Source organism: Micromys minutus, assembly GCF_963924665.1.
Source record: "Micromys minutus genome assembly, chromosome: 21".
Taxonomy (NCBI): Eukaryota; Metazoa; Chordata; class Mammalia; order Rodentia; family Muridae; genus Micromys; species Micromys minutus.
Genome location: NC_137956.1, coordinates 22,310,693 through 22,326,325, shown reverse-complemented (window position 1 = coordinate 22,326,325; position 15,633 = coordinate 22,310,693). Strand labels below are relative to the sequence as shown.

General features: G+C 49.0%; 1 protein-coding gene across 1 annotated transcript in view; it reads right to left on the bottom strand.

Annotated features, from left to right (window-relative positions):
* The window catches only part of RASGRF1 (Ras protein specific guanine nucleotide releasing factor 1), a gene marked incomplete at both ends in the record, with an annotated part of 101,129 nt that overhangs the window by 40,743 nt on the left and 44,753 nt on the right, over positions 1–15,633 (bottom strand). Inside the window, 6 exons of the mRNA XM_080934255.1 lie at positions 2,465–2,547; positions 5,104–5,234; positions 6,028–6,091; positions 9,853–10,013; positions 11,831–11,949; positions 15,106–15,215. Coding sequence (XP_080790381.1) covers positions 2,465–2,547; positions 5,104–5,234; positions 6,028–6,091; positions 9,853–10,013; positions 11,831–11,949; positions 15,106–15,215 — 668 coding nt within the window. The remainder of the gene's footprint in view (positions 1–2,464; positions 2,548–5,103; positions 5,235–6,027; positions 6,092–9,852; positions 10,014–11,830; positions 11,950–15,105; positions 15,216–15,633) is intronic.

The following is a 15,633-nucleotide window of genomic DNA, read 5'->3' as shown; positions in this document are numbered from 1 at the left end:
CAAGACAGGAAACCAGCTGGGCAAACCCTAAACTCTGCATCTCCATGTCTGATGCCAAAGCAGTCTTCAGATCTACAACTCCATTTTTTATCTTTGTTGACTATATCAAACTTCTTTCTCTAATTCCAACAGGGAGGGTTGATTCCACTCCCTGTTAGCATCTTTCCTTAGCAGATATTCCATGGCTCTGGCATTTTGAGCATCTTGGGGTCTCCAAGGCAACTTCAATGTTACTTTTTGTCCCAATGTCTGGTATCTATCTACACATGATCTTCTGGGCTCCTCCAAAGGGCTTGGGTCACATCTCCAGCTCTGTCCCCTGCAGCACTCTAGGCCCTGGTTGACTCAATTCCACTGATGCTGCTATTCTTGGTGACCATCCCATGGTACTGGCATCTGCAATGCACTGCTGTCTTCCACTGAAACTAGGCTTCAGAAATAGCCTCTCATAGGCTCTCTTCAAGGTGTGAAACCCCAACTTCTTTGTATGACCTCTTCAGTCCTGGGCTATCAACTACAATTGAGGCTTCATCTGCACAGTGGCCTTTTCTGGCCTCCCACAGTGCCAAGCTTCAGCTGTTTTCTATGACCCCTTCATGCCTTCAAAACCAGTACCACCTGGGTGATTCTTACACATTAACAAGTCCAGGTGTAGCACAAGGTACAACCTGGGCTATCTCTGGAACACAGCTTCTTTGTGTTCTCAGAAAACATTTTCCAGAAGATTTCACCTCAGTGATGCTGGTCTCTTCTAATCACTGTAAATTTCTTAGCTCCAGCTAACAGCATCAATTGTTCCAGTAGTCCCTTCTATTCTCGACTCTAAAGCCAGAGCCATGTGGCCAAAGCTGCCAAGTTCTGCTGCTTGCTGGGGCTAGAACATGGCCCCCTTTTTCTATTACATTATCACCAGCTTTCTGTTTTCCAACTCCTTCACTACCTAAGCTTGGCTGTCCTGGAATTTGTTTTAAAGATTGACCTTGAATTCAGATATCTGCATGGCTTTGACTCCAAAATGCTAGATTAAGGCATATACCACCACGTCTGGATTTAAGCTTTTCTTTATTTGGAACTTGCTTTATACCAGGCTTGCCTTTAACTCATCTATCTGCTTGCCTCTGTCTCCTAGGATTATAGATGTGTACCACCAGGCCTAGATTTAAGCTTAACTGGGTGGGATCTTTCTGAAAAAAATCACTACTTTCTTAATCTGCTTATCTCCTTGAACATAGGATTCAGCTCCATTTCATTTACTGGTTCCCCTTTATTACTTGAACCATACATTTTATATTTTTTCCTTTTTCAGCTTGCTCCTTTTCACTAAAATGTTCTTCATAAGATTAAACCAGAGAACAAAGTCTCTGCTGGGCTTTTTTTCAGACTTCCTTAGTCAATGAAATTAATATAAGTCTCTTTACCTTAGCCTCAGGTACACTTTTCAAAGAAGGGCAAAAAGCAGTCATATTCTTCACTAAAATACTACAAAAAAAGTTTCTAGGCTACCCACTAAAATTCTTCTCTGAAACCACTTGGAGCAGTTCTGCATAGTTCAAATTACTCTCAGTAACAAAGTCTTCCATATTCCTACTGGAATACCCCATCAAACTCTACTTAAAGCATTCCTCTGCTTTTCAAATCCAAAGTTCCCTAAGTCACATTATTCCAAACAAAAGCATGGTCAGGCCTATCACAGAAATATCCCTGGCCCTGGTTCCAACTTCTGTCTTAGGGTTTTACTGCTGTGAACAGACACCATGACCAAGGCAACTCTTATAATTGGGGCTGGCTTCTAGGAAGCTCAAATGGGGGTCTTGAAACCCATGCCCACAGTGACACATTGCCTCCAACAAGTCCACATCCAACCAACAAGGCCACCCCCACCCCTCAAGGCCACACCCACCACAACAAGGCCACACCTCCAAATAGTGCCACTCCTTGGGCCAAGCATATTCAAACCACCACACACCCTCTACTTACAACTAGCCATTAGGCCCATTCCCATGTCAAAGAGCATGCCTCTAAGAGACAACTCAAGGGGTAGCTCAGGGCTACAATAGTTATTAAGACATGGTACACCATAAAACATAGTTCTGCCAGGTTGACAAGATGACTCCAGGTAACAACTATTCAAAAAGAACAACACTAGTATATTTGAGAAATAACTGTGACAATATCTTTTCTGTGTAAATCTCCCGTCTGCTTAAGTGGCCAGATTTGTAGTCTCCTGTCTCTGTTTAAATTGTTCCAAGTGTAACCTAGCAATTGGGACCTAAAGAAGTTTAAGAGTGATAGTGTGTTTGGCTTATTAATTCCAAATACACCAATTCAAACAGACATCAGCTCAAAACAAGAAATGAACTCCATCACAAACCCTAGCATCTTCCCAGGGACTGGCCCTGCCCAGGTCCTAGTTTCTCTGAGTGACGCTCTGTTTCTGGAGTGCAGACAGGTCAAGAGCACTTACTTGATCATCTGCGGCACGGTGACCTTGGAATTTTCTTCAAAGGCATTCATCATGAGTCCATTGCACCGGATGTTATCCACGCACTGGAAACAGAGAGGACCCTAGGCTCAGAACCCGTTCTCCATACTGGAACCCGGACCCACCTGGTGCCCTCAAAGCGTGATCACAGGGTGCTCAGGCTTCAGGGGCACTGGCTAAGGAAGGACAAGGCTAACTCAGCATCATTCAAATTTTGGAAGTCAAGTGACCTTGCGGGACTGACTCGGCCTTCCTGAGTCTGTTTCCTTATCTGCGCAGTTGGGTTTAATGGCTCCGTTTTACCAGGGTGTTTGCCAAGCAGATGCATCAGACTGTGGTCAGTCTGCTGCACCTTTTGAAGCCAGTGTCAAGGAGGAGGTTGCCCTACAGTGATCTGGGCTCTCTGGAAAGCTGCCCAGTGAACTTCTGCACCAGAGTTTGTAGAGTACAAGTGTCCTGACCGCCCCACCCCCACCCCAGTGCCAGTGCTCCAATGCTGGAGGTGGTTCCCACGTTTCCAGTCTATATGTGGGGGATGCTGTGGTAAATGAAGGCTGGCAGCAAGGATGATGACAGAATATTTATCCAGTTCCCTGAAAAATTCAAAAGCCCAGTTCTGCTTTGAATAAGACGAACTTCCCCAAACGGCACTAAACGATATACATCTTCTGAGGCTAGTGAAGTGCTCTATGCCTGTGATCCAGCACTTAGGAGGTTGACTCAGGAAGATCACAAGTCTGAGACAAGCCTGGGCTGCACAGCAAGACTGTCTTCAAACAAAACAAAAACTAACCAAATTCAGAAAATTAAATCTGAGGGAGGGTCGGGTTGGGTCTGCCTCCTTTTACCTCCTGGCCTTGGGCTTAATATTTCTGCTGTGGAAGGTCCCCCTAAATCAAGGTTGTGGTGAGCTCTGTATATCACTGAATCTTATGGCCTTGAGGTTGTGAGTTAGTGGAGGCCAACACTGAGGTCACTGGGAAGTGGAAACTGCCACAGCGAGTGGCAGGTGCCCCAGGCCCAGTGCCCACGTGAAAGCCAGGCCAGCCTAGGAAGTAGCACACAGGGAAAGGTTCCTGTTGTTTACCCTCCAACCACTCTGTGACTCTTTTTCGAGCTCATTCTAGCAGCAACTCAGTCAGAGTGCCATGGAGACAGCAGAGGACCTCCGTAAGCTGCCAGGATGGTTTTTGAAGGGAAGGGGCTGGGTGGCCCATACTCACGGGCATCAGCAATGTTGCTAGAGGGTAAAGAGCCCTGTAGATCCCTATAGGAGAGCAACCAGCCTTTGATAGCTGTGCACGGCTGGGACAGGAAGTGGTTGGGTTTGACCTCTCCATTTTCTCTAGAGCATGCTGCCCTCTCCCCAGTACAACTCAGAAGAATAGATTTACACGATGTATAATCCCACTGTGCCTTGGTCCGCCATGGATTCAAGAGGGACCAGTGTCCAGAGGGCCTGGCAGCTGATCTCCTTTGGTCCAAGCAGTGGTTAATGTCTGCAGTTTTATGGACTGCCTGGGCATTCAGTTTACTTTAGAATCACGCGATATGAAAACAGATCCTTGGGCTGGAGAGATGGCTCGGTGGTTAAGAGCACTGACTGCTCTTCCAGAGGTCCTGTGTACAATTCCCAGCAACCACATGGTGGCTCACAACCATCTGTAATGGGACCTGATGCCCTCTTCTGGTGCTTTGAAGCAGGGCACTGAGGTAAGAGGCAGGGAGCAGGTGAGGGAAGCCCTTCAGGCATAGTGGTTACCCTGCTGTTCCAGTGCCCTGAGGGCACAGGGCTCCTCCCCAAGTCCCCAAGACAGAGGGAGGAGCACCACCCATAGCTGTTCTTCCTGCTGCCAGCTGCTCTCCTAACATCCCTCCCCAGCTCCTCACAGAGGATGGCCACAGACAGAAACTCTGGGACCTGTCTCTCGCCTTGGGTGGTGTGACACTGCCCTTTAGCTCTTGGAGCCCAAGCCAGGAGCTTCTGGCAGCCCCGTAAACTAGATTCAACTGCCTACCTCTTGTACTTCCAGTGCCCCAACATCTTGGGCTGCTGACTTTCCAGGAGAAGCTGATGTTTCCCGAGTCATGGTTAAATAGAGTTAGGGGAACAACTCTACTGCTTGCAATAGACAAAGGCCAAAACTTCCTCTTTCTCTAGCTTATGGATGCTGTCTTGGACCTCAGCAGGCTTTTCTGACTAAGTGGAGTAGGTGCTCATGTGTCTCGGGACTGTGGAACTCTCTCTTCTGCCACATCTAACCTCCCTAGATGATAGTGCCAAGACTTTTGTGTGTGTGTGTGTGTGTGTGTGTGTGTGTGTGTGTGTGTGTGTCTGCATATAAGAACTGGAGATCGGACTGGAATGCAGACTCTCTTACCATTCACAGGTCTGGGGAGTGGGAAGCAGAGCCTGGTAGTCTTAAGGGTTTAAAACCATACTCATTGGCTAGGTCAGCCCCCATGTACCCCATACTCATTGGCTGGGTCAGCATCCATGGACCTAGAGAGCTCTGGTCTTTTCTAGTAGAACAACACAGCTGTGGTCTCAACATCCAGGCCCCTAACCAGGCCAAACAAGAAGGGACAGCGTTCTCTGAGAGACAAGTAATGCTGCGCACCTGGATGATGTCACTGGTCCATGCTATCTTCTCCTGCCTGGATGAGGCCATCAGGATGACGGTGAAGGGCGGGGAATCCTTTGGCTCCACCCCGATCTTAAAGTCCAAGTGGTCTACCTCTTGTCCTTTGCCTTTTCCAGTGACAAAATATGAAGTTAGCAGAGTGAGTGTGGGTGTTGTGAGCTGGATAAGGTTCTCTGGTCCCTGACTAAAGTACCAGTAGAGCCGCTGGTGGGATACCAGGCCACTAGCTTCTCTTTTTAGAGGAGTGTTTTATGATTTTGTCTGAGTGAGAGTCACCATTTCAATATAAAGAAAAAAAAAAAAAAAACCAGAGGTTCTGACATGCAAGTAATTTATAGGTACACAGACTTTTGATTCAGATTCTGAACCACTAAGTCTATACCCTCTGTCTTCACTACAGCAATGGGTTCTTAGTCAGGACTGAGTCTACTAACAGGGATGAAGTCAGACAGGGCCTCACAACCCAGTCCTTTGGTTAACACCTGGGACAAGTAACATTGACATCTGAAACTCTCCTGGACGGGGGCTGAACATTCAGTTTGGTTTACGGGTCCCCGGCGTGAAAGTAAATCCCTGATATTTTATTACTGACCCCGCAACTCTCTTGTTCCTTGCTCTTTTCAGTGCTGGGGTTCAAATCCAGGGCATGACACATGCTAGACCCTGGAATGCTTGAGAGTTGTTTGCTGGAAAGACTAAGTTCCAAATCTCTCTAGGGGCACACAGTTGTGAGAAGCACCCGGTCTAGGTTGTGCTGTCGCTCTTTTGCATCGGGGTCAGGGGCCTTTGTGTTCTAACATCTGCTTTTCCTGAGCTCCAGCTGTGCTGAATGGGCATGTGTGCACATGCATTCGTGAATCTGTGTGAGCGCTCAAACAAATTAGCAGATTGTACACTAACCGTCATCATCCAGGTTTTCTGGTTCGTCCAGTAAGGTGCAGTCGATGAGGGATATAACCCCATTCTGAAAAAGAGCAGCAGGCACCACTTTGGACCAGGGGTTCACGTGCTAGAGTAGGGGTCCCAGGGGATGAGGGGTGGAAGGGCCTCTGTACCAGCAAGCCACACACCCGCAGACACATGTGGGTGCTGCACATGCTGAGTGGACATTTTGCTTTGCAAGTAAAGGACGTTAGCTTCCTTTACAAAGCCCACTGAGGTAGGTGAAATGAGATTTTTTTTTTTCCTCAGGTAGACCACTCCTGAAGGAGGAGGCTGAGGTCAAGCTGTGGACAGAGTCTGTCTGGTTTGGCTTCCACTTACCCCATCAGCATCTCTGAGAATTACTTCACAGCCTCAAATCTATAAAAATTTGAAACCCTCTGTTCTTGGTCAATCCCTCATGTTACCAATGGTGAAACAGGCCAGGTTTATGGATCCATTATATGTATTGCTAACTCAACTTTATAGGTTAAGAAATGAAGTCAGAGTGGTTAAGTCTCTGTTCAAATCACCTGGTCAGCTACTGGTAGGGTCCTGAGGAAGCCTCAGGTCAACTACTGACTTCTTATTATCAGGAATAATAATTAACTTGCTGCTGGAGCCTCTCGCTTTGACACAGTAGTGAGAAGATGGTCCAGTGGCAGTCCTCCTAACCACAGACACTTTGACACCCCCTTTGGGAAGTAGGTGTGGGTTGGGCTGTGACCAGCACGGAATGAACCGAGCCAAATGACAGCTAAGGCATGCAGCACTGGGAAGTGTGGCTCTGGGAACCGCAGCCTCTGGCCTGCTCCCTCCTTCTCTCCTGGATCACCTGTCCCAGGGGAAGTGGGTGCCTTGTAGTGGGGAGAGGTGAGGAGTTGAGGCTTCCAGCCAGCAATTTCGTCAATAAGCCATCTTGGTTGGGTAAGCTTTTTGAGCACTGTGCCTGGCAAACATTGCTCTTGCAAACTGGAGCCCTGAGCCAAAACCACTTCTAAGCCGTCTCTGACCTCCTGACCCTCAGCGACTGTGAGGCAGTGTTTATTTTCCAAGAACTGATGTTAATATAGACCCAGCCATGTGACTGATCTATACATGAAATTACTGGGCAGGCTGCCCACTTTTTTCTTGTTGTTACAAAACTCAGAATTTATTTTTAACCACTTGCTTAGATCATTATAGTCTCATGACACACACACACACACACACACACACACACACACATGTATATATAGGTTGCTGCTTGTGAGCATCTAAGGGGATTCCCAGGCCCTGGGGGCTGCTTCTTGCTTCCTTCTTTGGTGTCCCTGTGGATTTCCCAGGACTTTTGAATAGTAACCTTGCCCTATAATGTCACCGGGCTTGACGATCCTGGAAGCCCACCCCCTAAATATCTGATATTCTCTTACTCTTTGCAGTGCTGAGGTTAGAACACAGGGCCTTCTGAATACCAGGCAAGCACTCCACCACCGAGCTACACCCAAGGTGGCATTCACTTACTGGCTTATTTTACTTTCTCTATCTCGTCTGTGAGCTCGGAGAGTGATGGCATCTGCCTCACAGGTGTGCTAGGAATTAAGTAAGCATAGAACGCTAGGGATGGGCCGGTGATCGCTCTACTGGAAGCCTCATTGTCTGTAATGATGTCTCATTACCATAGAATTTATACCAGCTGTTAAATGTGTTGGGAGTTCGCTGTACTGGGTACCTGGTACTTCCTCTGCATTCCTGGGAAGTATTGTTTTTAAAGATTTATTTATTTCATGTATGTAAGTACACTGTAGCTGTCTTTAGACACATCAGAAAAGGGTATCGGATCTAATTACGGATGGTTGTGAGCCACCAGGTGGTTGGTAGGAATTGAACTCATGACCTATGGTAGAGTAGTCAGCTTAACCACTGAGCCATCTCTCCAACCCTACCTGGGAAATATTTTTATATTCATCATGTAGATGAGAAAACAGGCTTAGTGAGATCACGTGATTTATTTGAGGTTTTCCTGGTACACAGCAGTGCTAGAATTTGGTCAGCACTCTGATCATGTGTTCTTTTCTAGCAGGCTACCGTTTTAAAAACAATTAAAAAATTAATTTGTGGTGTATTTGTAAGTGTGTGTGTGTGTGTGTGTGTGTGTGTGTGTGTGCGCGCGCGCGCGCGCGCCAGTGTGTATGACATATGCACAGGTACTTATGGAGGCCAGAGGAGGAAGTAAGATCCTTTGGAGTTATGGGCAGCTGTGTGTCATTTAATGTGAGTGCTTAGACCCAAAGGAGTCGTCTGAAGAGCAGTGAGTGTTCTTCACTGCTGAGCCATCTCTCTAACACCCAGGCTAACCTTTCAGAACTCAAAGCCAAATAATAATACAAATATAAACATAAAAACAGGAACCTCCAGTCTCAGGTCAGGGATCTGCTTTTGTGTCTCCTCTGCAGCCTGTCCATGTTTACTCTACTGCTGAAGGGCAGGAGACCTGACCCTCCCAACCTGGACACAGATCTCTGGAGTAGAACCTGGAGCTAGCAATTAATGAAAGCCTCTCTTGGCTTGAGTGTTTAATATTTGTAAATTAATATCTCTTTGCACAGCCAACCAGCTAGACTGCTGACATGTTAACATACGTGGTGTATTCTCTGAAGCCCATGCTTGATCTAATGCCTCAACCGGAGGTTACAGACCAGGCATCCGGGTCCCTGAAGGAAAGTTTCCCTGATACTCTCACTAAATTAAGGGCACCTTCTGACCCTTTCCAGGTTGAAATCCCATCTGCTTCCATGGGATGGACATAGTGTGGGGGATGGGAGAAGGCAGCACCGAGCGACAAGATATCATAATCGGAATTGTAAATTCATAGGCACTGTCATCTGGCTGCGAGCCACCTCATGCACTGCTTCTGGGGACTGTTTGACTGACTGATGAAATGTACACAGGACAAGGACATTCCTAAGATCTCATGAGTGACAGAGCTGGAGCCCGCTAGGGTTCAGAGCAACGAGACCATCAGCGAGTTGTGTGGGGAACAGTAGTTTGGCTTGAACCCCAGGCTTTATAGCAGAGCTGCATTTGAGCTCAATGGAAATGCTTGGTTTCTTGTCTTGCTCAATGAGCATGCTTGAAGGGTTTGCCAAAGAAGAGCTAAGGCTGTGCTGTGGAGTGCACAGCAGGAGCAAAGGTCCTGGGGTTGAGATTCGGATTTCCCTCTACCTACTGGGAAGAGCCAGGCCATTGATCTTGTGTTACAAGAGGTAAGACCCGGTGACAACAGTTTTGGTGACAACAGTTCAGCAGCCTCCTAGTGTCTCCTGACCTGAGGAAGGTCTCCTGTGTGATAGGTGAGTGGGTATCTGGGAACGTCAGGAGGGTTTGCCTGAGAACTTTTGCCTGGAGATGACAGAGAAAGTTGCTATGTGCTGCTCTTGTTCTTGGCTGGAGGAGACCCTCCACTCTCCCCAATGCCTCTATCTATAACACACACACACACACACACACAAACACACACTTACATAATCATATGTTCATACCTGTGCCTTGAAGGGTTGGTTAGAACTCCTGACTAGCAGTAGGAGTCTCTGGGGCCTGATACCACCTTCCCAGATCCATGATTTCTCCAGGGGAAGACATCAGGGGATGTTCTATTCCTTTCCACCCTCAGTTTACCTCACTGGGTGTATCTGTGTGTACAGGCATGTGCTCGTATGCTCTCAAACTCCCACCTAAGTGCTTCGGCACCCTGCTGCACTGAAGTGAAGGAGAGGCCTGCGAGCCTGACCCCCAGGACCTGCAGCCCTTCTCCCATGGCCTTACCTTGGTTAGGTGCAGTTTCCCACCAGAGCCTCTGGTGCAGATGATGAGATGCTTGGAGAACAGGAAACACTGACGCTCGCCCTCTTTTTTAAGGGACAGAGACCCCAGGCGGCCCCTGGTGATCTTGCCCTTTTCTGACAAGGGCACCTGGATGAGGGAACCTGTTGAAACAGGGGGTGGTGGTCAGGAGGTTCTGAGCCTACCCTCAGATGGGATGGATGACACTACCCTCTGGCCCAGCTTTGGAGGTGGAGGTACAGCCTCCACCTTGGGGAGTAAGGTCGTCCAACTATCCTGGTCACTCTTTCCAGCTCAGCCTCAGAGTCAGGGGATGGGGAAAATGAGGACTCGGTACAGGGTTTCACAACCTCCCCGCCAGGGACCAGGGCTGTGGCAAGTAAAGGGGCCTTAAAGGAAGCAGAGAGCTGGGCTGAGGTCTGGAAATGGCACTGAGTGATGAAGCTGAAGAAACGGGCAGCTAGAGGCAGGTTCCAGTGTCTTAGCCTGATGCATTGTGTAGCTGTGGCCACAGAGGACATCACCGATTCATTTTGGCACTTAGCTTCAGAGCGCAGACAGAGCATGTGATGATCCTCAGTGTAATACAGTAGAAAGCCATTGCTGGGTAGAGTAGCTGGCCGTCTCTACTCTGGCTGTCCCATGGAACACCTGCTCTATCGGTTCCTTTCCTGTTGTCCTCACTGTCCTCGGGGATCAGACACTTAGGGCTCCTCAGCACGGTCTGTATTAGGCTCACCTCCCAGCTTCTCTTCTCTCTGGCCTCATACTGTGTCATTCTAGACCCCACTGCCCAATCTCTCTAGGAAAGCCTCCCTCTCCCGACTTCCCCGCCCTGCTCTCTCTGCTGCAACTGAGATGTCCATTTGTGACAGGTCTTCTTCTGCAGGGTGGAGCTGGCTCTGGCTCCGTTCTCTGGGGGCCTTGGAGCCCCATGGGGGTCGGGTGAACAGGGCAAGGGTCAGTGTTGGCTGTGTGGCTGAACAGTGGGAAGGGCTGGGAGGGGCTCTAGATCCTGCTCCCAGTACAGAGGAGGAAGTGCCTTATCTGGGTGATATGGCAGCTCCCTGGTCTTTGAGGGGACTGTCCACTCCAAGAGGGGCTTTTGTCCAGGGTTTTTTTTTTTTTTTCCCCAGATAGGTAGAAAGAGGCTTCATGGGGATGCTTTTGGTATAGATAATGTCTTGTGCAACTCAGTGAGATGTGGAGACTGGGAGTTGCCTCTGGGCTTCCTGCGTTACAGGTAGACCCCAGGAGGGCCTTCGGGACCATATGTGGGCACCATCCATGGATCATGATGCATATTAGATCCTCCCCAGAGGTCAGACTCTGATGTACAGATCAGTATAAGCCTCGAACGTAACCATTAATTAGTTAGAGGATTCCAGACCTGGATGAAGGGGACATTGGAGGATTATTTGGGGGGGGCAGAGACCCATCTGTGGCAAAGGAGCAAGTGCTGAGTTTCCCACAGAGCATGGCAGCTGCATGAGGTGGACCTTCAAAGGCACCCCATCTTTGATGTCTCTGAGCCATCAGGAGCCCAACTGAGTTCATTCTCGGACCCATTCTCAGGGTAAGCAGTAGCCAGAGGTGGGAAGACCCACTTCAGTGGGAACCACCGAACACAGGCATCCCTCCAAATGTCTCTTGTTAACACCCGCCATTCGCAGGGCTAGTCCTTGTCTGTCCCATTCCGTCTCCTACTTTCTCCACCAAAGGACAGGTCAGAGCTGACAGCACAAAGCCCATAGCTGATCTGGCTAGTAGATCATATTTGGCATGACTGAAGGCCAGTAGGCTCTGCACGTGTGTGTGTTCTGCTTCCATGTCAAACTCTGCACCCTAGCAGTCCAGAACATTCCACAATCGCAGTTGCAGACCAGTCCACTGGTGATGCCCCCGAGTGCTGCCCCCTCTCAGGGATCCCTCCGTGGGGTGCATGGAGCAGCTGTCCTACCTTGGCGTATGAAGGTCTGGCTAGTGTCAAGGAGGATCTCACAGCCTTCGATGATCATACGCTCAATGGCCAGGTTTTTGCGGATGTTCTCTGTCTCGCTGACTTCGTCATGCATGATCCTGAGGAGACAGGAAGTAAGAGATACACTGTCCCAATTTCAGGGAGGGGGGGTGCTGGCACTCTGGGCAGACCTAAGAAGAGAAGCTCGGGCGTGGGACCCACGGTTAGAGAGGAAGGGGATGTGTATCTATTGAGTGTCAACTACATGCTGGACACCGGCCAGGCTCCATCTGGTTTAATCCCCTGGCAGCCCAATTTTGCCAGTTGCTTATTTTTAGGAAAAAATGAAGTGGAAATTGGCAGCTAGGAAGCAGTCTGGTCATATTTCAGTGTTGAACATTGCAGGATAGAGAGCAGATCCAGTCCAGAGGGAGATGTGAGCCCAGGACACCCTTGTTTGTTACCCATGCCTTACTGTACCCTACTCTCATCCTCAGGCGAAGTGCATTACCCCTGTACACTTTTCTTCAGGCTGTCCCCTCCTTGCTGGGAATTGAACTCAGGGTCTTCAGGATGTTACTCAAGTGCTCTACCACTGAGCTAGGTACCAGAGCTTTCCGTCATATCTTTACATGGCTGTGCTTTTAATGTCGCATGGGCCCTGGAATATCACGAGATTCGTGAGTGCCTGCCAATTATGCTGGCTCAGGGAAAGACTGGCTTTTTATCTACGTGCCTTCTGGGAGGAATACCATCTGTTCATTTTCTGTCTTCTGCAACTCTAGTGCTGTCCAGGAGATGGCACCCTTTAATTATGTTGAAAAAAGTAACATGTGGGTAAAAAAAGTGGGGGTGGGGTGGCTCTCTGGCAATTTTTCTCTGGTGGGTTCTCAGGCTTTTTAAGAATGCAGAGAAGCACCGAGAAATTCCTACCCACTTCAAGAAGAGCTCATCTCATGCTGATTTCTGAAGTTCTACAGTCATTGTCACCAAGAGGGCTGGTGGCCACATGTGGTTCAACCTAAGGGGAGAGGCGCTTGTGTGGGCCATAAAATGAGCAAAGACCCCAAGGCTCGGCCAGCTGATCCTCAGTTGTCAAGGGTAGAATGCTGGGTGGAGGTGGAGCTCAGCATTTCAGTTCATTTTCTTTTCTGGCTTAGGACTTCCATTTAAATTCCAACTCTCTGGGACAGCTAGACTTACTCCCTTCTCTAGGAGCCTCAGTTTCTCCCTTTCCTCTACAGAAATGTTTTTTTTTTTTTTTTTTTTTTTCTGAGACACCCAGTTCCTAAAGACGGGGTTCTGTTTGGGAAGTGCCAGTGGCAGAGAAAATGTTTCTCATGGTGAGGGCGAAGGTTTGCTTGGGCATGTTGGACTCTGAAAGGCACAAAGTGAGAAGTGACTTGACAAGGACAGCCTAGAGAGTAAGTTCTGCTTCAGATGTGCACACATAGCTGCTAAGCTCTTTGAGGGACGCTGGGGCACCGACGGTGACAGTTATAGTCCCTAGGGAGAATGCAGCTGAGGTGTGGGAGGAAGTACAGTTCTGAGAATAGCGAATGTCTGGGTTGGAGAAGGAGGTGTGGTTCCTAGTCTAGCCAGGGCTTGGGTATCTGATGGCTTCTTATCTTACTAGGATACTTCCCTGAGCACTCTGTGGAGGTGGGGGTGGGGTGAGTGAGAGAACTCTTCAGTGCTCCATTAGGGCTGGGCTCAGAAGAAGGTGGAAGGAATACAGAATCAGATGCATATCTAGGTCTTAGTCCAAATACCTTGGCCTCTCAGCTTATCTGCACCTCAGGCTTGTTTCTCTCAGCATCAGGAATCTCAGAGAACATGCTAGGCCTTTTGTCTGGGGAGGGAGGAGCCTGTAGGGTTTGACCTCACAAAGGGTCCTTTTTTCCTGCCATGGGCTATGCTTCTCTATGGTCACATACCCCATATGCTTCCCCAGGTTTTCCCCCTGACTCAGGAACTCATCTGGGTCTCAGAAGGATCAGGCTAGGTGGCTTGTCTCCTGCCTGTCTCAGCCTCTTCCCCACTCAGCTTAGAGCTGAGACCTGCCTGCTATCCTTTGCTGGCTTCAGGAAGTTGAGCAGCCCTGGTCCTTATCCCTAATCCCAGAAGGCTGACCACAGGGCTCATCCTCATGTTGTGATTTCTCTCCAGGTTCAATCCTAGGCTCTGGTGTCTTCCGGTTTGAAGTCACCGCTGTGGCAATATAGCACTGGGGTTGTCACTAAACTGATGACAGCGCTCGATTCCAGACTCTAGAACCTTCTTGTCTGGTCTCCTCTGCTTGAGTATGTAAAGGCATCTCATCTGGAATTACTAGTTTTTTCTTGTTCTCCCACCCAGACCATTGGGAAACCCTACCAGCTCTGCCTAGGCGCAGGGCAAGGAGGCACAGACAGTGATGGCAAGAGCACAGTTCCCAATGGAGACACTTCCCCTACACTCTCAGCACCTCGGTGGAGTATGGCTGGGCTCCCCTTCCTGCTTCTGCTCTTGCAGAGGACACTCTGTGTCCAGGACACAGAGAGGGCCAGGTGAGGAACTCTAGACCGGAGGACCAGAGTGTCCTTAGAGACCACAGCTTTTCCACCTGTCACCTCCTGCTGTTACAGCAACTCCAGCTAGTTACTTGGGAACCCCATCTTTGGTGGGAGGCTCTTATCACAATTTTTTTGCTTGTTTTTTTGAGATAAGGCCTCACAGATTTCAGGGTAACTCGGAACTTTAAACTTTAGAACAGGAGCCACCACACCTGGTTTTATGTAGTACTAGATACTGATCACAAAGTGTCATGTATGTTGGGCAAGCACTCTCACAACTAAGCTATATTCCTGCCTTGTTTTTTTTTTTTTTAAATTAAAAAAAATATAATCTTAAGTCTTTCAACTTAGAGTAGAGGCTGGCTTTGAACTTCTGAACTTCCTGCCTTCATCTTCTGAGTACTAGGATTTTATAGATGCCTAACACTAAACCTGGCTTTCTACTACAGGGTCTGATAAGCTGACAGTGAATAGAAGGGAAGTGGGTGTTGAAAACCCCTGGAAGCCCCATCTCCTGGGTCATGGGGTCTACTTGAATGCCAGGATTCTGCAGGTTCTATCAGAGCCACTGGCAGCATCTAGCTGCGTCATCTAGGCCTGCGTGTGAGCTGCGTGGGTCAGTCAGGGGACCCAGCTTTGAAACTGAGGCAGGCTGTGGTTTACCTGAGGAGATTCTCAGCCCTGCCCTGCCCACCCTTTGCACCGTGGCTGGGCACTCACCTGGACAGTTCCTCTAGTTTGGATTTGGCATAGTCCAGGCTGTTGCGCTCCACATGCTCATGAGGTGTGTGGGCCAGCAGCTCATGGAGTGTCAGGATGTACCTGGGGATCTGTGAGTGGCAGGAGACATGGAAGGACAGAACCAGAAAGACGAGGACCAGGTGGAAAGACAGAAAGGGACAGGGAGCCGAGGAGGGACAGGGCAAGGAGGGAGAGACATTGATGGTAGACGAGAGATGCATGGGAATGTGGGAGAGGGACAGAAAGCAAGATAGTCAAGAATGGATCTTTGAACCCAATAGACTGAGGAGGAAAGCAGACTGCATTGATCTGCCTGGAGAGCTAGGACAATAGGGACCTGCACGTGGCTGTCTCCAGAAACTGTCCCTTCACCGTCCCACTGCTGGAGTGGACAGGTGCGTGGGTGCTCAGCTTGCTCTACACCTGCCAGGATTTCAAGGGGGGGTCTGTGCTGTGCCAGCTGTTCCCTCAGTGCCCCCCACCCCAGCCTGCTCCCTTCTAGGTCAC